At 41.4% G+C, this 24839-nt stretch overlaps 1 protein-coding gene across 1 annotated transcript in view; it reads right to left on the bottom strand.

The window, feature by feature from the left end:
- LOC120417124 (uncharacterized) overlaps nt 1–24839 on the bottom strand; it is a 70356-nt gene that overhangs the window by 34892 nt on the left and 10625 nt on the right. The window contains exons 3-4 of the mRNA XM_039579101.2: nt 765–1104; nt 435–699 (exon numbers count right to left, since the gene is read on the bottom strand). Of these exons, the coding sequence (XP_039435035.1) occupies nt 435–699; nt 765–1104 (605 nt within the window). The remainder of the gene's footprint in view (nt 1–434; nt 700–764; nt 1105–24839) is intronic.

The following is a 24839-nucleotide window of genomic DNA, read 5'->3' on the forward strand; positions in this document are numbered from 1 at the left end:
TTCAACCGTTTACGTCGAATCTCAAGTTTACATCAACTGAGTTTACATGTGATTCATTTTTCCGTGTCGAGTAAATTCACATATTTTTTTCTGTGTAGATTTTTGGTTATTATTAAGCAGAAAAAAAAATCAATTTTAATATTCCATAGATATATATTTTTTTGTGATTCCATTGCCATCGGTGGCAATTTATCAAGCAAAAGTGTCAGAAATTAGTTTTGAATTGATGGTTCAATCCCATCATTATTCTCATCCGAACTGGGCAGGAAATTGAGTTCCATAAAGGTCGCACGCATCTTGATGGAGCATTTTGTGGGAAATAACCGTTTCTGAGGTTCATAACCAAATCACGTGTACATTTCACGCTTGAGCTTTGCGACCAACTCGTGATGCTTTGATTTTGAGCGACTTTGCGGGTCTTTAGCTTTACTCACTGTTGGTTCTGTGGGAGAATATGCATCAGCGATTGGGCCAAGTTGTGGTTCGCGTACTGGTGAACCTGCTGGGGCTGGGCCTGCACGTACACGTACTGCGGCTGGGGCGTCAGCAGATGGTTCGCGGCCGGAGCGCTTCCGCCGATGATCGGCTGGATCAACGACTGGCGCGATGGCACCGTGTAGGTCGAGTGGTCTTCATGCACCTGCGGAACCTTCTGCGGGTACTGAGGCTGGTACTGTGCGTTGTACTGGGCCGTGAAAGCTAAAAAGCAGGAATTTGTATTAGAAAATTGAGATCGAAATTCCGGAACTAAATCAAAAACTTACGTTTCGAGTAGGTAATGCCCGGTCCGGTCGGAATTTTAGCGTACGTAATACCAGCAGGTCCCGATGGAATCGGCGTGACATAGTTGATGCCGGCGTGACTGGTGGCCCCACCCGGGTGGTGCTCGATTTGGATCGCGTAGTGATTGCTACTCTGGGAAGAGGATGCTTGCAGTGGGGGTTGGTATGATTTCGCTTCCTTCTTGAACGCCAGGTGGCGCTCGCTGTTGAGGTTGTCCCGTTCAATGTCTTCCAGGTTGACTTGGCGGTTGGGTTGGGTCTCTGGTTCGGCGGGAGCCATTTGTAGCAACAGGCAAGACCATATCACAAAGCCAATGATGACCTGAAATTTATTATATAAATTATATAATTAATAAACAATTATTTGTTAAATTTGAGATTATTTTTTTTAAACAAATTAAAATATGAATCAGATTTTCTATGCAGTTCCCATCAAATGCCATCTTTGGTCAAACCAGAGAAGCTTTGCCCACGATAGCTATCGCCTAGGCAGCGGAAACGTTTCGACCGTTTTACTCAATTTCAAAGCAAGAACGTAAACCGCTTGCATGAACGAGACTGCAGCCTTCATTGTACCGGTTCGCAGCTCCAATATTGCCTACTGTTTGGCGTTTTTGATCACGCGATGTTTGTGATGATTTTTTGGTCAGTTGAAATACTTCAATTTTATTTCGTTTGAAACAATCAACTTATTTTTTATGTGCTTCTAGAAATTATTATATAGTTTTGAAAAAAATTCTCACTTTATTTACTTTTTTTATTCCTGCCAGAAATGATCAGATTAATAATTTTGAGAGCACTTAATAATTCTGGGAAAAAGCATCCGTACATGAAAACAAACAACTCAACACCCTCGCGGCATCGATCGTTCCAAGATCCGCAGATCTCAACCGTGCGACCGCTCCATTTACGCACGTTGGACTCGTAGCAGCACGCGCGTTTGGACCAGTTTCGGACCTCTCGGACAAACCCCCAGAGCCTCTGGCGTGGAACAGTTTAGCGCGCGCATCGATTAAGGCGGCAATTCCCAACCGGTCACTTCGGTATAAAATGCAGTCCCCCTGATGGTGGTGGACCCTTGGGGGCATGTTTTAGAAAGAAAAAGAAAGTTTGCGCGAAATTAAATAATACTAAAATGTGCGGTAATACGACGCAGCTAGTGGCTAAATGAGGTAATTTTCATACCACGCTCGGTCTACTCGCTCTTGAAACGGTTGACTGGCGTGGAAACTTGATCTTAGTGGTTCCATCAGACACTAGATACCACCAGCTAGCATCAGTTTATGTTGCCGGTTGCTTGTTGTTTTGTGGGAGGTTGTCGCCGCCACCGATTGATTCGGGCAATGCTCGAGGAGGAAATGAAGCTGTTTGAGTCCGGAGAAGTGGAACTTGCTGTGCGTAAGGGTAAGGTTGTGATTAGAGGGGAAAAAACGGTCGCTGCGGTGAGCCCCTTGCAGCTAGGTTGGGGTTCGACCTGACAACGCGGAAACCTCGGCCTAATGTGGAGCACGACGTCTGCGTGCCGGAGGATTTTTTTTTTGCAAATGGAATTTCCTTACGCAGTGAGGTTTTTTTTCTGCGTCTTGAATTATCACTTCCTTTGGGTCAGTGTGAGAGGTGATTGATTCTATCGATTGAGAGTGGAAATTCTCTTTCATGTGTCAATCAAATTTATGTTGTTAGATAACACTGTTTCTATTTTACTTTCAAAGCATGTGTTATCAATTTCAGTAAATTCAACTACTTATTTTCTTATGTTAAATATTTAAAAGGACAAAATAAGGCTTTGGGCTCGAATTAACATATATTTATCAAAATTAAGGCTCTGAAAGATATCATTCACATTTGGCCATTTGGCGGCCATGCTTGTATTAAACATACTTAATCCACCTTTTGGTGGTTAGTGCCTTCCTCACATTCATATAGTGAATACATTCAATCAGAATTGCACCAACTTAAATCTTTCATCAAAATGGTCTTTTGATTACCAATCCAACGATGGGTCTCACGATGGATCCGGACAACAGTGCTCATAACTTTTGATAGGGATGTTAGTTCTTCAATATTTTGGACGCGTGGAAAATGGCTTCTAATTACCCTTCCAACAATGTGTGACCCTAAGACGGATCGAATGAGACCAAAAAAGACAAAATTAGATGAGCCAGTGCCGAGATAACCCAGTGCAAATTTTTTGATCAGCATCCCACCACACACACAGACATTTGCTCAGTGAGGTGAGGAAGGCAAAAACATGTAAAGAGAAGCACGTTAGGCCATTGCAAATAATTATTCAAAGTTTATGTCCGCTTGCCTTAAAATTTGGTCGAAAAGGGGGGAATTTTTTATTTTTTAACTTCAAAATGTTTATAAAAATAGAAGTCTAATCAACTGAAACCAATCTAAAATGCATTTTTCTGCAATGATAATCCTATTTAGTATGCTTGAACCCATTTAAAAATATGTTTTATAAAATTCCGATGGACTGCACCGCAAAAAAAATCCTCATCAAATATCACTTTTTTATGCTAAAACCATGGATGGAAAATCTTAACGTTTATACTTATTTTTCTTTTTGAGGGACAGTAACTTCAAAAATATTTGCAACGGCCTTATCAACATAAAAATATACATAACTTCAAATCGTGCAAACTATCGAAATTTATGTGGAGTACTCTTCGATTGCAAATTAAATTTTACATCTAAAAACAAAGTCAAACGTTTTTCGATCAACGTTTTTAGATCAGTATTTTTTTTTTAATTTCCTGCAAGAATCTCACACTTGGTCAATTTTGGGCGACGATAAAAAGCGACTCCTTAATCCTATAGGAGAGAGTGGGGAGACTTGATCCCCGGGGCATGTGGGGTAAAAAATCAGCTTTGCTCTAGAAAGTTGATCGAAATTGGCAAAAACTCATTGTAAGAAAACAAAGAAAAAATAAAAAAATGTTTAGATTGAGTTACACACACTTTAATAACAAGTGCTGCAAAAAACCTCCAAGAGATCTTTTTTCTTTGTTTTGATATGTATAGAAAACACCCAAAATTTATTCAAAAAAATATTTTTTTACTCGAATTGTTTGATAAACTTATCAACTCCAAAACCCATAAGCATTTCATAGGATATTGGTATAACCTTAGATGGTCATAATTTTCAATTTCATGATGTTTGATTTGTCGCATGATAGGGTTCTTTGCAAAATCCGGATGTGTCCGCCAGTGGCCACCGGTAACCGGTTCTGGAGTGACCATGTTGGGTCAGAGGATATCGGTATGACCTTAGATGGTCATAATTTTCAATTTCATGATGTTTGATATGTCGCATGATATGCTTCCTTGCATACTCCGAATGTGTCCGCCAGTGGCCACCGGTAACCGGTTCCGGAGTGACCATGTTGGGTCAGAGAATATTTACATGACCTCAGATGGTCATAATTTTCATAATATCTCTATGGGAGCTTAAAGTTGAGGTTATTACTCGTCAAATGCATCCGGAATCAACCAGCTATGTGTTATCGTTTCGGAGATACAGGTCCTCAAAGTCGAGGCCTCAAAAAGGACTTTTTTCGGTTGTAGCGGGTTCCCGGTGGCCATAGTGTCCAAAACCGGTTCTGCCAGTAAGAATCGCAAAGTAGACATTCTAACCTTTCATTTGCGGCCAAGACATCTTAAACCGGAAGTAAATTTTTGGGTCTAATATGTGTCTTGGTAAGATACACAAAGTCATAAAATTTCAGCTCTGTAAGTGCCAAAGGTCAAAAGTTACGATAACTTTTATCATGCTCTTGGGTCATATAGACCCGAAGACCATGCCCGGGTTAAATTTATCGTCATACTATTTTACAATCAATTGTTTAAAAAAGTACGTTTAGGGAGACTTGATCCCTGCATTTTTACAGTCGATGGAATCAGCCTCAAGCTTAATTAATTGGGCTGGGTTTTCGTACATAGTTTCCTTTGGTATAGTTGTACATAACTTACTGCAGTTATAACCATTTTTCAAATGTTTTGTTAGCAGCTTTTGTAAACATGCTCAATTTTTGGTTTAAAAAAAATATTTTAAGTTTTTAAATATTTTACATACTAACCTTGTTATATTTTGAACATAAACGTACAGGTTTTATGTAAAATTGCCGTAACTTATAAAAAATTAAAAAAATTGATGAATAATAAACATTTTGCTTAAGATTTCTTCAAAATGTTGAAAGGGGAATCAAGTTACCCCTAACATTTTGGAAATGCCGGTTTAAAATATTTTTTTAAAACACTTGGCATGATTCGAAAAGTTCATCTAATGAATTACCCTTATCATTCAAACATAATTGAATGTTTAAGCTTTCAATTGATGCAAAAAGTTCAAAGTTTTGTGAGAAATTGACAGAGGTATGTGCGATACAAAAAAGGGGGATTAAGTCTCCCCACTCTCCCCTACAACCCAACCCCGCCTTTAGACGGACTTCGTTTTTAAAAGTTGCCAAAAATCCAATTTTCAACCAATTTTTGATCTTCAAAAAGCATTGGAAATAAGAATTTTTAAAATTTAAGAAAATTTTATAGCCAATGTTTTTAAAATGTCATTTTTTAGGGGTCTAACATTTCCTATATTTTACACCCAAAATTCAGAGTCGAGATAATCGTTCTCTCAAAATTTATTGAGGGCTCAGTGCCAAAATCGATAGAATAATGGTACCAACTCACACCATCATAACAAATGAGTTCATTCGTTAGTTGAATCAATAAATCTCCAACAAGTGTCATACATCGACTTCTGACTTCTCCTTGGTCACCAAGCTGTGGTGGCCGAGGCAGCTAAGTCATTGGATTGGTTTGTCAAAGGTCTCTGGTTCGATTCCCGTTGTCAACACTTTCGGTTTTATGTTTGATGAATGAACTTTTTTTGCAAATGAACCTCGAGAGAATAGTTCTATCGCCCATCTCGAGCTGTGTTCTCTGCGTCCGTGAATGGTACCACTATTCTCTCGACTCGAGACCATCATTCTCTCGGACTAGCGCTGCCAGTTTTGGGTGTAAGTAAAAAGAAGTATGCGGTAATTTTTCTAGTGTCCCAGACTATGCCATAACGCATTTTTCTACAATTTAAATGATGATGGTGTCATTCTAAAGCAGAAAATGTGAAAAACAAGCAAAAAATTGAAAAAGTTACTGTAAAACATGAAAAAAATAGATAGGCAAAATGTGATGATAGGAGGTGGTAGAATAGGCCAAATACTATCGAAAACAAACATAAACTAAACAAGATAAATGCAAATTAAAAATCTTAAAATGAAACAAGAAAAACATAAAACAAAAAAATTGAGCAGTAGAGAGTTAACCTTAACCGATTTGGCTCAACATTGGCACAGTTCTTATTATTGCCTAAAGAATAGGGACCTACATAGGGAAATTAAATGTTCTGGGAGAAATTTCAAACACTCAAAGTCATTCAAATTTAAGGTTGAAAAACTTGTAGTTTTTCTTTGGTGCTGGCACTTTTCTTGTACCGAACAAGCACAAACATAACAAAAACTATCAGATTATTATCAACAACAGTTTTACAATACTTTTGATTGTTATAAGTCTCGTTTTTTTGCCAAAATGATTTTAAATTGATTCCGACCTTGTTCTTACATGACCTTGTTGCTCGATTGGAACCCCGATTTGACAGTTCGATTGGAACCCTGAGAGTGACATTTCGCCTCTCCATATAGGCTCTCTACTAAAGAATCAAGCCAGGGGGTAGCTCTTCAGATTTTCCAAAATTTTCAATTTTTCTTGTCACCCTACTGAACAGCCACAAAATAAAGTCCTTACTTAGACAGCGAAACTTTTTCGCAAACTTAAAGGATAGTTTGCTAGCTCGTCTGAAAGTGATTTATGACTATGATATAATTACTGCTTAAAACCCGTTTTTGTGTCAATGACATCAACAATTCCAGATTTGATTGCCCCACAAAAAACGTATACAGCATCACTTAAAATGTTTTACGATCGTCAAATGCAATCCTTTCTGTTACACCGCAACTGCAATTACGATCCATTCAAATCAAAGTCACACAATTGTCGCTAAACGGTCTCTTCCTACAAAGACCGTCACACTTGTCCACACAGCTCCACTGCCGGAGGGGAAGGGGGACAGACATTAAGGATGTTGGCATTAATGAGCATAACACTAATCAATCAACAGCCCAGCCTCTTCCTCACGATCCCCGGAGCTGCGCAGCAGCTTGATCCGGTTTGGTACTAATTCTATGCCATAAACTAGATTACACAATTCAACAAAAGCTCCGCTATCGGCCATCGATCATGTTATGGTTTAGCTTTTTCAAACGTGCGGTCTTGCCTGCTCACAACACACGAGGGAAGCCCAACTCGAGCACTCCTCTTCCTGGGTTCAGCAGGTTTCGTCGGCACACAGGGCTACTGGACATGGACGGCCAGCGGTGATAATCCAACACTCACGGAGGCCCTCATCGAATCATAAAACAAGGAGAAGCAAGCAAAAAAAAATGTGCCTCACAAACTGCCAACCGATCGAGAAATTAAGAAAATAAACTGCACAAACACCGGCTAAGGAGTACAGTGAGGTTTCATTTAGTGCTGTTGAACCACTTCACATATTTTTTTAATTTCCATGGTTGCCTAAAATGATTTCTTAGCATTTGACTCAACATTTACAATTTTAGTTATTGGCAGGAATTTCACTAAAATTTAATTCTGTCGATTGAAGTTTGTTCAGCGAGCCCAAATCTATCATACCTTAACGAAACTGAAGCGTTTACTGACATCAACTTCTTAAACTTCTACTTTTTTCAACTTCTAACTTTTTATTATATTCCTACAATTTGCCAAAGAATCCAAATCGATCAGAAATCCCGTCTGCAAATACAGATGTTCGGAAGTGTTCATATCCCTTTTGTAAAAACCCTCCCAATTTCTTCATGAGGAAACCAATTATGCACCATGACTTTTTTGGAATGAAAGAAAGTCTCATAAAAAAATATGTAGTCTTAGTTAAACAATTTCCATGCCTAACGAAAACTGACTGCCCCTCACACTGCGGTCTCTTTTGGTCCGGTCGCTTTAAGGGCTTCCAAGCTGGGCAAACTTCCAACTTGGAAGTCCCAAGCAGGTAGGAGAGCAAGCGAAGCAAACAAAAAATGATACTAAAAAATACGTTTTTAGTTCCGTAAGTGAAAGTGGTTTGATTTTGATCTTGAATTCTTTCGCTGGCCAGCTTGAGCCACTGATATCGTTAGGGATCGTGGGGCAGGTCGGTTGATGCAACAACAACAACCACCACCCCTCGGCTTAGACCCCCTTAATGGGCGGTCAGTTTGCAGTCCACACCGGTTCGTCATTTCCCTAAACACCAGCCAACTGGACCGACCGCGACGTGTGTCAGACGTCCGTCAACGCGTGATGACCAGCCGGACATGCCGGGTCGCTGAGAGTAGATCAGGTCCACAACCAGGCACAGGTTGTTGGTGGTTGGTGCTTGATGGCGGTTGAAACCATATTAGGTGGAATGTCATAATTGTACACATAGTGGAAGATAGCCGAGGATTTGGAATATGATAATCTGTGAGAGTGAAATAAGAGCTTGTTTATTAAATTACTCGAGCTGTGTAAATAATTTCATGGGGGTGTTTTGGCAAATTTAAACCAGTGCAGTAAAAATAAAAACAGAAAAAATAACATATTTATTTTAAGATGCAGCAGAATTACAACAATTGAGAAAAAAAAATCCTTGGAAATCATCTTTTTTTTTGTGGCTTTCTCAAGAGGTGACCATGATGACCACACAAGGTTTTAAAAATATTTGATTAAGAATGTTGAACAAATTTGAAATTGAAATATAACTTGGCAATCGTTGAATCCGAATTTGAATAAAAATATTCTATTAAGCTCAAAATTGAGGAGCTATACTCGTTGGATACCAATATTTCGCCATATTGCATCATGTTTGAAACAGAGATTTTGCTCCTTAAATTTGATATTTGGGGGGGAAATGAGTTTTGACCAATGACGTCGAACTTACCATCATGTTATACATCGTTGGTAAGGTCATCAAAAATCCTTTCCAACGAGTCCAAAACATTGGAGATCTGGCAACCATATCCCGAGTTATTCCCAGTTAAGTGTTATTTAAGTAGGGTAGAGTAGTCATCAATGAGACACGGGGAACAATGATAAAATGGCTCTCACAAGTCGTAGTTTCAACCAATCAGGCTCATATTTGGGGGAAAGGTGTGTCTACTGGATACACATCTGCCATATTAGTGGCTTTGGTTATGGATGCTCCCTTAAAAAGTAATTCATAAATGTTTGATTATGGGGTGTAAAAATAAATTATGGACAAAAAATACTTTTTCGCTCGTAGGCTGCTATTTACACAAAAACTAATATTTCTTCAAATTTCTTTCGACGTTCCATAGGGATTAAGTTGGGCTACAATGTCCTTTCATTAGGTTTGGCCAAAATTTAGAATATACCCAGAATCCAGGGCTGTCTCATTGTTCCCCACTCATTTTAGCCCATGGGTAACAATGAGACACTTTGATTTTTCTTCAATAAACTTTTCAAAATCGATGAAAATCTTTCAAAACATGAATTAAGAGTGATTTTTGGCATATTTATAGAGTTTAAACTTCATTTAACCAAAAATACTACGTTATTTGGTATTAATATATGGATTTTACAAAATTTCAATACTTTTTAGTGTAACTTTTGTTATTAAAAGTTTCATGTAGGCAAAATTGCTCTAAAATGTTCAAGGCAAGTCACCTGCAATGGAACAATACAAAAACATGATGTTTTGCTAGAAAAATGTTGATTTTCGTAAAGTGTCTCATTGTTCCCCAGCTGTCTCATTGTTCCTGCCAAGTGCGTCTACAATGAGACAGTTGAATAACTCTGGCTGTAGATGTCGGATTGATCTCATATTTTGGTCAATGGTAGAACACATTAAAAGAAAGATAATGCAACTAAAAGCTCATTAAAACATTCTAATGAAAAAATTAGAAAAATCGTTGAAAGTTGAAAACCAAAAGTGTCTCATTGATGACTACCCTACCCTACTTTTTTGAAGCCGGATCTCACTTAAATGTATTTCAGCTAAGTCCAGACCCATTATCCGACCCAGCATTGATTAGATAATTGAAAAATCTTTCCAACAAGTCCCAAACATTATAAATCTTACAACCGTGCCTCAAGTTATGCCCACTTAAGTGATACTTAGGTACTTTTTGAGGCCGAATCTCACTTAAATGTATTTTAACTATGTCCGGAATCATCCAACCCACCGCACAGTGGGAACAATCGAATCAACAATTGTTGATAAAGTGTGAGGAAGGCACATACAAGGGGTTTCCAGCATCAAGGATTACTGACCAGTCTAAATAGAATTACCAGGATTACTGGCAATATGTCACGAATTATTATGAATTCCAAGAATTACCTGGGATTTCCAGAAACCACGCAGAATTGCTCAAATTTATAAAAATATCTTGGAATTACTGACTAACTTCCAGCATATTGAGAAAAGTCTTTGGAATTGGATCGAATGACAGCTGTCAAACGCAAAAAAAACCACGTGCTTGGCAATAGTGCGTCCAACCCGGGAATTCCCAGCACAAAATTCTTGGGATTTTTATATGTTGTACGGAGAATTCCCGGAATCAAACAAAAATCTTTATTTGGCCTGGAAATTACATTAGTCTTACAATTTATAAGTTTAAACTTTTCTAAAATTTTACATAAATTAGGACCATTTTATTTGTCGTCATTTTTGTTTTTTAGACATCTTAAGCCAATTTTCAAGCTGTTTTAGTCATGTCATATAGAAATAAATAAAAAAATGTATAAGATACATATTTCATTTGAATTAAAAATGTGGTGCATATAAAATTCGAAACACAACAGAGAACAACAAAAAAATGTTTTAGCTATCTAAAAACTGCTATCCTTGTTTAGATTGATATTAATAGTATTGAGCTAATTCTATAAATTTAAAGCTTGAAAAACATAGCAATTATAAAGAAAACATGGATTTTATGACTTTTTCAAAAACTTCCCGGGAATATATAAATATTTTTCCCGTTTTCCGGGAAATTCAAAACCTGAGAAAATTGAACGTCCTTCTTGGAAATCATCGATCAATTGGGTAAACATCAACATCACTTTGACAACTGATTTTGGCGTTTGAGTGCATTTAAAAATCGAAGCACAACAAAGAACAAAAAAAAATCTTTAAAACTATTGAAAAGTGCTATCCTTGTTAAGATTGATATTAATAGTATTGAGCTTAAAGTATGATTTTAAAGCATGAAAAACATAACAAATATAAAAAAATAGATTTTATGACGTTTTAAAAAAAAATCCCGGGAATAAAAATTATTTTTTTCCGTTTTCCGGGAAACTCAAAACCCGGGAAAATTGGACACCCTACTTGGAAATCATTGAAAATGGCGTAGATATCAACATCAGTTTGACAATTGATTTGGACGTTTGAGTGCTTTTTCATCCGAATACACAAGCTTCCCATGCGCCAGTGCCAACGCACACCGCGGGTTTGATTTTCTAGCTTCGGTACGTGCCTGAACCCATTTGTGTATTGGTATCTTGGTACATCGTACCAGCGCACCACGACACTCTCGGCTCGCCCCATCGGTTTTGTGTCTGGCACTCACCCATGGCATGAACCCAGCGTGCCGTGGTACGTGTCGTGGTATTGAACCCGTTTTGTACCGCCAGCGCGTACCACGGCACGTACCTCGGCTCGTAACGAGTGAAGCACCTTGGCTCATATACTGGGTTCATGCCATGGGTGAGTGCCAGACACAAAACCGACGCGGCGAACCGAGAGTGTCGTGGTGCGCTGGTACGATGAACCAAAATACCCTCGGTTCGTGTGAGTCGGGTACGGGTGTAAACCGAACAAAGCAGGCGCAAAGCAAACCCGAGGTACAAGCGAACCGCGTGTACCGCACGGTGCAGGGAAGCTTGCGAATACAGTATGTAAAAAAAGTATTTACACCCCTTGGGCACTATGCACATTTTGTGATGAAACATGTAAACAATTTAATGTTGACATAAACCTAGTACTACGTTTTGTTCAGAAACTCATGCCGAAAATTTTGCTGCAAAAAGCTCATGAAAAGATGTTTTCTATAAAAAGTTATATAACAAATACTATTACAAAAATAAAAATGGTGCAAAAAAAGTTTGTACACCTTTCGAAAAATTAACATAAATAAAGTTATTTGTTGACAAATCACCATAAATCCTGTCTCCCAACTCCAAATAGGCATCCTTGACTGATTAAAAAAATAATTTGGATTGAATATAAAGTTTACTAATTACTTAGTATAAAAGTTTATATAACTCTGGAAATTCTATATAAAACTTATCTAAACTTTATTTTGCAAACTTTCAATTTAACTAAATGTCAATATATTACCATAGAATTGCTAAATAAACATTTTGGAGTGGGTATAACACCATTTTGGGGGTCTTTGTATCGCTAGAATAGATTTTTCGTTGGAATTTCGTACCAACCCGGAATTACGTCGTCGAAAAATCCACCGGCATCCGAACCGGTCCACAATTCACAAGTTAACCTATGTGGCATCGGAAAGGGCATAAAATTTCCGATCTTTTGATACCCATACATCTAGGTTTTCTATAAAACCCACGTTTTTAAATACCTGGGCAAAAAGTAAGTTTGATCCACGAGAACAAAAATTACGAAATTCCATACATTTTTGGCAGATTGCTCAAACGAAACCATAACAACGTTTTTGCCTAGGTATTTAAAAACGTGGGTTTTATAGAAAACCTAGATGTATGGGTATCAAAAGATCGGAAATTTTATGCCCTTTCCGATGCCACATAGGTTGACTTGTTAATTGTGGACCGGTTCGAATGCCGGCGGATTTTCCGACGACGTAATTCCGGGTTGGTACGAAATTCCAACGAAAAATCTATTCTAGCGATACAAAGACCCCCAAAACGGTGTTATACCCACTCCAGAATGTTTATTTAGCAATTCTATGGTAATATATTGAAATTTAGTTAAATTGAAAGTTTGCAAAATTAAGTTTAGATAAGTTTTATTTAGAATTTCCAGAGTTATATAAACTTTTACACTAAGTAATTAGTAAACTTTATATTCAATCCAAATTATATTTTTAATCAGTCAAGGATGCCTATTTGGAGTTGGGAGACTGGATTTATGGTGATTTGTCAACAAATAACTTTATTTATGTTAATTTTTCGAAAGGTGTACAAACTTTTTTTGCACCTTTTTTATTTTTGTAATAGTATTTGTTATATAACTTTTTATAGAAAACATATTTTCATGAGCTTTTTGCAGCAAAATGTTCGGCATGAGTTTCTGAACAAAACGTAGTACTAGGTTTTTGTCAACATTAAATTGTTTACATGTTTCATCACAAAATGTGCATAGTGCCCAAGGGGTGTAAATACTTTTTTTACATACTGTACATTTGAATTAGAGAACATCCAAATTTGCGAACATTCCGAATCCGCTCTGTACTTATTGCAACCATAAAAGGCATCAAGGAAAAGCTGCCTGTAAAGAATTACTAGTAGTTACATGAATTAATGGGAAATACACGAATTACTGAGTAACTATGGAATTACACGAATTACTACGGAATTACTAGGTAATTCCAGAATTACAGGAATTACTGCAGAATTGCGAAGTAATTCTGAAATTACTAAATTACTTGCTCAAAATCCAAATGATCCCGTATTAGCTATTACTATGGTTTCATAAATGAAAATTAATAGGCATTAAATAGAATCATAAAAGGTATATCGAAATTATCTTTTAACAGTTATTTTCAATTATTTTATTATTTTCCGAAGTATGTTTTCACAAAAAAGAATCGTGGAATTATCAGGATTACTGGGATTATTGGTAATTACCAGGATTACTCTGGAATTACTCAGTAAATCTGGAATTACGGAATTATTTGCTCAAATTCCAAGTAATTCCGGATTAGTGACCAGTCTGACACGATGCTGGAAACCCTTTGGGCACATACAGTTCTGGTCAAAAGTATATGACATGGGGCGATTTGTCAAACCTAACTCCAAATTCAAATTGCTGATGTTCGTTCTTGTTTCGACCAAATCTCATGAAATTTTCAGCATAAGTATTGCGGGATGTCTTCTTTCAGATGCTTTTTGAAAAACTTAGCTACCTATTATAATTATCATTTGTCGTCCAATGTCATGTCATACACTTCTTTCTATATCAACATTTTTAACCTTATTTTGAATGTTCAAATATAACGCTCAGCTTTGTTTCTAACGCACAAATTCAACCTGACAGACTCCATCCACCTGGTGGACTGCCCGCTGGTTTACATTTTAGGGTGGTCGCGCCACTTGTGTCATGTGATTATTTCAAAGAACGGCCGGTGACGACCACCCACTCCATGGGAGCAGGGACGCAGGAGGGACTGTGAGAAAACCGGCTCGCTTGACATACCTTTCGCATTAACCCTTGCAGTGGTGATTTTGAGGTCCAACGTCAACTTGAGCCACTTCAGAGGACTACGTGTCGTAATATGAATTGTGAGTAGTGCATAAAGGGAATGCATTATAGTGCGAATTGGGTTTTTGATTTTGACTCGTAAGTGAGTAGCTCAACGCACAGTCAGAGATGTAAAAGTTTTAAATTTTAATTGTACAGTCAGGGACAAGTTACTTTTCGAAAAAAGAGTTGTTCACGGCACTGACCCAGGTGACCTGCATGCAAGCTGCGGCAGGTAGAAAAGACTTTCCCAAACAAAAGCCAACATTATCGTGAATGGTCTCCACAGCGACCGTTGCGAATAAGCGAAGGCCTTTCGCCGTGGGACAGTGTCCGCAGGACCGCTTTACTGCACGTGAAAGGGAAATGCGAGGGACTGCGGTTAAACTGCCCCGGCTGCTGGCACGCGGGTTGATCCATTTCTCCGCGGCCGAATTTGGGCATGAATCCGGTGAGTTATGCAATCCAGGTGCACCAGGTAGTCGCATTTTTCGGCGGCGCATGGCGACGCGGTGTGTAATGTCGAGTTGATACTCATGTAGAGTATGAGGGAGGGTGCAATGGACCCGCGGACAACCTTGGTGTGATGGGAAGGAGATACTTGCACGTGATGTCTACTTTCGAGAGCATGGGTTGGGTATTATGGGATAAGATGTATTATTACCGAAAAAACTTTGCATCTTACATCTAGAAACAGCTGTATGAGTTGGTAGAGAATGACTCAAATACAAGAAACATTCAGAATAATAATGATTTCCCTTGGAACTTCGACCTTTGTAGGTCGTTCAATAATCAAAATTGCCTAAAAGGCACATAATGTGTGACCTAAATCTGTGTAACCGATATGACAACACGTGGTGTCATAATCTTACACGTTGTCACCCAAAGCAATCCAATAGCTCCGAAGATAACAGTTTTACTATCCCCTATAAAATTTATCAGATCATCTAGATGACACCTATTACTACTCATTTACCACCAAAAATACGAGATGAACCCCACAAACCTATCGATCAAAAACAACAAACCTTCAGATGGCCCCAATGATACACCTCCGACCTGAAGAACTATCCAACTAACACCAAAGGGAGGTATCTCAGCCAACCTTGCACGGGTTGATTACCTATGCCAGCGGTTGGTTTTTTTATGACCCGTCCAGGTCAGCTACATTTCCTCCGTGTCTAGACACGTGAAACGAGCCAACCTCCGCCCAACCCTCTACCATACGGGTAGTCTCGTTGATCGTCAATGAACACCTTCTCCCTCGCGCTCCACCGACTTGGCCACAGCATCAGGTGTTCACAGGGAAGGGAAGTGGATGATCAAATTCGATGGGTGGTGTAGCGCGGCGAGCCCATTCAACACAAGAGGGGCCACTTTTCCACTCACTTAACCACGTGCAATTCCCGCGCTGATATGCAATTATGTTCCGCGGAGTTTGCATGCTGAGGCGGGGGACCCGCTAAGCGAAGGGGAGAGGCAACTTAGTGTCACTTTTTGTACGATTTTTTTTTCTGTTTGAGAGAAGGAGGTGTCTTTGTCGTTTTATTGTAGACCGCGTGTGAAGGTGCGCATTTTCTAGTGGTTTTGTTTTGGTGCTCCACTGTTTGACCCTCGAGAGGGTGACAAGTGTCTGCCGCAACTCTACATATCCTCGAATGGCGGATGTAATGTCAATAGCACAGCGTACAGCAAACACAAATATACAGACATAGTCTGGGCAGTGTGGTACGATAATTATATGTTTGGGTTGTGTAGGTAAATTGGACAGGCTTGTCTTGGAGGGGACCGGATTTCGTAAATTGAGACACTTTTTGACGAAGAACTTCGTCTTAGGGCTCTATACAGGGTAGCAATCCAAAATTTCCAAATGAAACCGAAAAATGAAACGCCTTCCCCAAGCAGAGGGGAAAATCACAGAAGCAGCGCGGCCGACGGTTTTGATATAAATATAAACGCCACCCCCTCCACAGCATTAGTTTAGTCGGTGGTCTACCACCGAAGCGAGAGGAGCTCAGCTCTTCTCGCGAGCGCCAGCCTTCTCTCTTCCCTACAAAACCACGGGAAATTTGAAAGCTGGCTTCAGTCGGTGGTCTACCACCGAAGCGAGAGGAGCTCAGCTCCTCTCGCAAGCGCCACTAGGTGGCGTCTTCAGGAACTAGCCTTCCCGCTTCCCTACAAAACCATGGGAAATCGGAAGGCTGGCTTCAGTCGGTGGTCTACCACCGAAGCGAGAGGAGCTCAGCTCCTCTCGCAAGCGCCACCAAGCGCTTGGCAGTAGTGGCCACCACCTGGAGGCCCCGGGGATGTTCCGATAAGGGAACATTTGCGGAACCATAAGAGTTGGGGCAATATAAGTATCAAATTTGTAGTGGCCGCAATCCGGAGTGACCGGAGCCCTCGGGGGTGTTCCGATGAAGGGACATTTGCGGAACCATAAGAGTTGGGGCAATATGGGTATCAAACTTCAGGGTTTTGACATAGGACTATGTCTTTACTTACTATATTGGGGGGCCAGTTCAGAAATTCGATCCAAAGCGTCACTTTTAAGCGTTAAAAAAGGGGACATTTTGAACGCTTATATCTTTTTTCCCTGTGAATCAATCCAGATGGTTGGACCACCAATCGAAAGAGGAAGACTTCAGCTATTGTTTAACTACATAGATAGTCTGACTAAACATAGTTAAAGCACTTAAAACATGCAATCAAAATGAGGAATTTTTCAGTACAAATTGGACAGATGACCAATCAGAGCGAGCGTATGCATTCGAGACCGCGCCCCTTTTGTGCCGTTCTCCGGCTGTGCCGCTATTTAAGCAGAAAATTTCGCAAAAGCAAGTCACTTTGGAACGAGCACTCGAACTGTGCACGTCGGGCCGGCGCGGAGCAGCAGCAGCAGCGGCCAATAGAAGAAGAGGACCAGCAACCTGAAGGAAGAACCACCGGCAGCAGAAGGAGGAAATTCGAGCGAAGCGGACGGCGTGGAAGTCGCTATGATGCGGCGGTTCTCATGAAAAATGGCCAATTCGACAGTGGTGGCCAAAACCAGGAGTGGCCGGTGGCCTCAAAGAAGGTTCCCCCGGGGCGTGGGGGGACATTTACAGAAACATACGAGTTGTGGCAATATGGGTATCAAAATTCATGGTTTTTTATACTGAACATAATAATGGCCATTTCGACAGTAGTGGCCACAACCTGGATTGGCCGGTGCCCTCAAAGAAGGTTCCCCCGGGGCCTGGGGGGACATTTACAGAAACATACGAGTTGTGGCAATATGGGTATCAAAATTCATGGTTTTTGATACTGAACATAATAATGGCCATTTCGACAGTAGTGGCCACAACCTGGAGTGGCCGGTGCCCTCAAAGAAGGTTCCCCCGGGGCCTGGGGGGACATTTACAGAAACATACGAGTTGTGGCAATATGGGTATCAAAATTCATGGTTTTTGATACTGAACATAATAATGGCCATTTCGACAGTAGTGGCCACAACCTGGAGAGGCCGGTGCCCTCAAAGAAGGTTCCCCCGGGGCCTGGGGGGACATTTACAGAAACATACGAGTTGTGGCAATATGGGTATCAAAATTCATGGTTTTTGATACTGAACATAATGGCCATTTCGACAGTAGTGGCCACAACCTGGAGTGGCCGGTGCCCTTAAAGCAGGTTCCCCCGGGGCCCGGAGGACTTTTTACAGAACCATACGAGTTGAGGCATATTGGTATCAAAATTCATGGTTTTTGATACTGTACATGAAAATTGGCATTCCGACAGTAGTGGCCACAACCTTGAGTGACCGGTGATCTCAAAGCAGGTTTCCCCGGGGCCCGGAGGGTCTTTAACACAACCATACGAGTTGTGGCAATATGGATATCAAAATTCATGGTTTTGATACTGAACATGAAAATTGACATTTCGACCGTAGTGGCCACAACCTGGAGTTGCCGGTGCCCTCATAGAAGGTTCACCTTGGGAGAACATTTATGACAATTTTGCCGACAAATCTATGAAACAAAATAAAATAATCTTATTTCAGATTTCACTAGCAATCCAAAAACACATTCAAATTGTTTGGTCCTATGTCTTTCGGTTATGTCTCTGACATACCATCTTGAACTTTTTGATACTGGACATGAAATTTGAAATTGGCGGAACCATAAGAGTTGGGGCAATAAAGGTATCAAAATGTAGCTGCTCCTCTGTGATGTTGCTGCACGGTTACGCAAAACGGAAATGAAATTAAATCCAGCCTCGGAATAGAGTTATCTACGTGCGTATGTAATGCGTGTACGTACACGAAAAAGATTGAGGTTAAATTTTGTACAGTCCAGCAAAACAAATGGCGTGCTAGTGTGCGTGAGAGCGGGCTTAGATAACTCTATCAGAATCACCTCGTAATTTACGAGCGGTTACATATGTGTGTGTGTGAGTGTAAGCGCGTGCAGTCCAAAAATCTCAGCCTGCTGCGCCCCACTTCAGCTCATAATTTTTGGATCGTCGTCGAGGCCACATCAGCTGCAGCAGAAGAGGGCGCAGAAGGCGAAAATTTCCCTAGGCAGGCTAACGGACAAACAACGAAGAACAACCGCTGCACCGCAGGAGAAGCAAACCACAGGCCAAGGTTCCGAAGGAGAGAGGAAACCGGCCAAGCCCGCGGCCCGTCCGCTGGTTGACGAAACGAATCTGGCCGCCATCACCCCGAAGGATCGGAACTTCGGAACGAATCGCCACTGCAGACCATCGGGAAAGAAGAAGAGCAGCTCCTCCACCATCGCAAGTGTAACGGACAAGAAGCAAAAGCCCCGCCGCAAGTAGCACTTAGGAACGTGGTGCTGATGCAGGTTGACCCAGACCAAAGCCATGGACATCTTCCTCAACGTTGACCGGAGAAGCGGCCCGAATGAAGCACTACACCTCGCGGAAGATTTGATAAACAAACGGCCCTTTTCAGGGCCACCAAATATCTCACGAAAGAGTTGTTCCTTCAAAATTTCCCTCTAAGAATGTTCCCTAAAAATTTAAAAAAAGATCGAATAAAAATCATTTCACCACAGAGTAAGCATGAAACCACTGTTTCTGTGTGGTAGAATGTCATACGCGCTTGTGTGTGTGTGTGTGTGTGTGTGTGTGTGTGTGTGTGAGCACGGAGAGGGAAAAATCGCCTGCTGCAAAAATGCACAAGTCAGAATAACTTTTTCGAAAATTTGGAGCCGTCGCCGATTGCTGGCAACAGCCTTCAAAAAACACTGGCTCAGAAAAAGCCCCATCGAAACGACGTTGAACGCTTCAACTTTATCCTCAGCTCAAGCATCTCCGCCGTCAGGTACCTATTCCCGGTTTGGTTGACTCGTCCGACCGGGAACTGCGGCCCAGCTCGAGACTACCGTGTCTGTTTCTCGCCTTCACCTTTCCTCATTTGCTGACGCGTCGTCCCTTCCTCTTTGAAAGTCGAGAGTGAAATGATTTCGAAAATGACAAATCGACCTATATTTATAGATTTTTGTTTTGGCATATCGCGGAACGATAAAATCTTGGTGGCGAATGCAGTAGGAAGGCAGAGAGAATGCAGTAGGAACGGCAAAATGAGGAAAAAATCTTGCGTGCTTGTGAAAAGAGGGGAATTAATAGCGAAGTAGAAGTATAAAAATGCGTTCTACCCTTTCCACTCCACTTAGTTGCCACCGAGATGCTGAACAAGTCGGGTCGGCTCATAATATCTGAGCCGCAGACGGGTGAAGCAGCAGCAGCAGGGAGAGAGAGAGCCCCAAATTCTCTCTTCCGGAGAAGGATTTCTTCTGAAAAATTACCTTTATTTTCTAGAGAGAGAGAGAGAGAATCGGAGAGCAGCACCGAAGAGGGCAAATTGTGTGCGAATGCCGTAGAATGACACACCAAACATACACACTCACGTTTCATGGTACACGCTGATTGGGTTCGATGCGTCGAGTTTCCCTTCCACGGATGTTCGATTGATGTATCTAAATTCGTCACCTGAAAAGGCCATCAAAGACTGCGACCAACTACAGATACACCCGGGGACGAGCAAAACCGCCAGCGGAGGCAACTTTTAGGCAGTGGAGTAAAATCGTTTAACCTAGTAGACTGTGTAGGGCAGCGAATGACCAAGAAGGTTAAAGCTGCCAGAAATAAATAAATTAACAACAACAACTAGTAGACTGTGTGAAAATTGATGTAGCCCTGTTGTATGGGTTAGTACAACGAATCTACTACGAGCTCGTGTAATTGGTCACGGCCCCGGAATGCACAGCCGGGTCAGTCAGGAAGCTTCCCCCAATTCGTTCAAAGATTTTGTTTATGCCAGTGGTGGCCAAAACCTGGAGTGGCCGGTGCCCTCAAAGAAGGTTCCCCCGGGGCCTGGGGGACATTTATAGAACCATACGAGTTGTGGCAATATGGGTATCAAAATTCATGGTTTTTGATACTGAACATGAAAATGGCCATTTCGACAGTGGTGGCCAAAACCTAGAGTGGCCGGTGCCCTCAAAGAAGGTTCCCCCGGGGCCCGGAGGGCCTTTTACAGAACCATATGAGTTGTGGCAATATGGGTATCAAAATTTATGGTTTTTGATACTGAACATGAAAATGGCCATTTCGACAGTGGTGGCCAAAACCTGGAGTGGCCGGTGATCTCAAAGCAGGTTCCCCCGGGGCCTGGGGGGGCATTTACAGAACCATACGAGTTTTGGCAATATGGGTATCAAAATTTATGGTTTTTGATACTGAACATGAAAATGGCCATTTCGACAGTGGTGGCCAAAACCTAGAGTGGCCGGTGCCCTCAAAGAAGGTTCCCCCGGGGCCCGGAGGGCCTTTTACAGAACCATATGAGTTTTGGCAATATGGGTATCAAAATTTATGGTTTTTGATACTGAACATGAAAATTGCCATTTCGACAGTGGTGGCCAAAACCTGGAGTGGCCGGTGATCTCAAAGCAGGTTCCCCCGGGGCCTGGGGGGACATTTACAGAACCATACGAGTTTTGGCAATATGGGTATCAAAATTTATGGTTTTTGATACTGAACATGAAAATGGCCATTTCGACAGTGGTGGCCAAAACCTAGAGTGGCCGGTGCCCTCAAAGAAGGTTCCCCCGGGGCCCGGAGGGCCTTTTACAGAACCATATGAGTTTTGGCAATATGGGTATCAAAATTTATGGTTTTTGATACTGAACATGAAAATGGCCATTTCGACAGTGGTGGTCAAAACCTAGAGTGGCCGGTGCCCTCAAAGAAGGTTCCCCCGGGGCCCGGAGGGCCTTTTACAGAACCATATGAGTTTTGGCAATATGGGTATCAAAATTTATGGTTTTTGATACTGAACATGAAAATGGCCATTTCGACAGTGGTGGCCAAAACCTAGAGTGGCCGGTGCCCTCAAAGAAGGTTCCCCCGGGGCCCGGAGGGCCTTTTACAGAACCATATGAGTTTTGGCAATATGGGTATCAAAATTTATGGTTTTTGATACTGAACATGAAAATGGCCATTTCGACAGTGGTGGCCAAAACCTAGAGTGGCCGGTGCCCTCAAAGAAGGTTCCCCCGGGGCCCGGAGGGCCTTTTACAGAACCATATGAGTTGTGGCAATATGGGTATCAAAATTTATGGTTTTTGATACTGAACATGAAAATGGCCATTTCGACAGTGGTGGCCAAAACCTGGAGTGGCCGGTGATCTCAAAGCAGGTTCCCCCGGGGCCTGGGGGGGCATTTACAGAACCATACGAGTTTTGGCAATATGGGTATCAAAATTTATGGTTTTTGATACTGAACATGAAAATGGCCATTTCGACAGTGGTGGCCAAAACCTAGAGTGGCCGGTGCCCTCAAAGAAGGTTCCCCCGGGGCCCGGAGGGCCTTTTACAGAACCATATGAGTTTTGGCAATATGGGTATCAAAATTTATGGTTTTTGATACTGAACATGAAAATGGCCATTTCGACAGTGGTGGCCAAAACCTAGAGTGGCCGGTGCCCTCAAAGAAGGTTCCCCCGGGGCCCGGAGGGCCTTTTACAGAACCATATGAGTTTTGGCAATATGGGTATCAAAATTTATGGTTTTTGATACTGAACATGAAAATTGCCATTTCGACAGTGGTGGCCAAAACCTGGAGTGGCCGGTGATCTCAAAGCAGGTTCCCCCGGGGCCTGGGGGGACATTTACAGAACCATACGAGTTTTGGCAATATGGGTATCAAAATTTATGGTTTTTGATACTGAACATGAAAATGGCCATTTCGACAGTGGTGGCCAAAACCTAGAGTGGCCGGTGCCCTCAAAGAAGGTTCCCCCGGGCCCCGGAGGGCCTTTTACAGAAGCATATGAGTTTTGGCAATATGGGTATCAAAATTTATGGTTTTTGATACTGAACATGAAAATGGCCATTTCGACAGTGGTGGCCAAAACCTGGAGTGGCCGGTGATCTCAAAGCAGGTTCCCCCGGGGCCTGGGGGGACATTTACAGAACCATATGAGTTGTGGTAATATGGGTATCAAAATTCATGGTTTTTGATACTGAACATGAAAATGGCCATTTCGACAGTGGTGGCCAAAACCTAGAGTGGCCGGTGCCCTCAAAGAAGGTTCCCCCGGGGCCCGGAGGGCCTTTTACAGAACCATACGAGTTGTGGCAATATGGGTATCAAAATTCATGGTTTTTGATACTGAACATGAAAATGGCCATTTCGGCAGTGGTGGCCAAAACCTGGAGTGGCCGGTGCCCTCAAAGAAGGTTCCCCCGGGGCCCGGAGGGCCTTTTACAGAACCATTTGAGTTTTGGCAATATGGGTATCAAAATTTATGGTTTTTGATACTGAACATGAAAATGGCCATTTCGACAGTGGTGGCCAAAACCTGGAGTGGCCGGTGATCTCAAAGCAGGTTCCCCCGGGGCCTGGGGGGACATTTACAGAACCATATGAGTTGTGGTAATATGGGTATCAAAATTTATGGTTTTTGATACTGAACATGAAAATGGCCATTTCGACAGTGGTGGCCAAAACCTAGAGTGGCCGGTGCCCTCAAAGAAGGTTCCCCCGGGGCCCGGAGGGCCTTTTACAGAACCATACGAGTTGTGGCAATATGGGTATCAAAATTCATGGTTTTTGATACTGAACATGATAATGGCCATTTCGGCAGTGGTGGCTAAAACCTGGAGTGGCCGGTGCCCTCAAAGCAGGTTCCTCTTGGGCCCGAGTAACATTAACCGAAACATACGGGTTGTTGCAATATGGGTATCAAAATTCATTGTTTTGATATTGAACCTGCAAATGGCCATTTCGACAGTAGTGGCCACAACCTGGAGTTGCCGGTGCCCTCATGGAAAGTTCACATTGGGGGAACATTTAGGACAATTTTGCCGACAAATCTATGAAACAAAATACAATAATCTTATCCCAGATTTCACTAGCAATCCAAAAACTCATTCAAAATGTTTGGTCCTATGTCTTTCGGTTATGTCTCTGACATACCATCTTGAACTTTTTGGCAATATGAGTAATAAATCGCTGGGGGTAATAAATCGATACTTGCGAAATTATTGAAATTGAGAATAACTCTTTCGTAATCAATTTGAGCCCTAAAAAGGGCTTTTTAATGCTTGCTGTTGAAATTTACTTGGCTGTCGCCGATGGCTGGCAAGAGCCTTGCCAAAACATTTCCCCATCGCGAACAACATTGAACCCTTCCAGGTTCGGTCTGCCCCTTCGCCACGATGCTTCTCCGCCTTCAGCTATCTTTGTTGCCGCTGTGTCGTCCCTTCCTCGTAGACTGTCGAGAGTGATTTGAGTACGCAAATGAAATAGATTTTCGTTTTGGGATTTCGTGGAACGAAGAAATCTAGGTGGCGAATGCCGTAGGAAGGCAGAGAGAACGCCGTAGAATCGTCAAAACGAGAAAAAAGTCTTGTAATGTGTGGGAATAAATCGTTTAATGTGATTCAAATTTGTTGTGACGCAAAGAAAATCTTTAACACATGGTTCAGACTGGCTCTTTGTAATGAATTGGAGTCCTGATAATGGCTTTTTATTATTTCAAAATATTTTTAAAACATTGTTCAATGCCAAAAGTTTAATTGATGAAATGATTTCAAATCAACTGGCACGACAATCTTGACATTACGATTAGCTGTGAAGCGTTTCAAAACTTTAGACGTTATCCAACGTCAAAATACCATAAGATCTTAGAGCAGAAATACCATAAGATCTTAGAGCAGAAATAAATAGATCTTAAGAAATAACCGTTTCGTGATTGATTTTGTGGCCAAGAAACGCAAATAATAAAACTATAAAAAAAATCATTAACTTTTGTGTCCGAAGTTCTTCGTCATGATGGTTATGCCTATAGCATTACCACTGCACCTTTTGACAAAGAACTTTGTCCTAAGGTTTCTATACGTGGTGTCAATCCAAAATTTTCGCGAAGCGAAAACGTTACGTGACGAATTCCCCTCTCGGCAAATTTCCCCTCTTTTTGGTGCACGCT

Source organism: Culex pipiens, chromosome 3, assembly GCF_016801865.2.
Source record: "Culex pipiens pallens isolate TS chromosome 3, TS_CPP_V2, whole genome shotgun sequence".
NCBI classification, from domain to species: domain Eukaryota; kingdom Metazoa; phylum Arthropoda; class Insecta; order Diptera; family Culicidae; genus Culex; species Culex pipiens.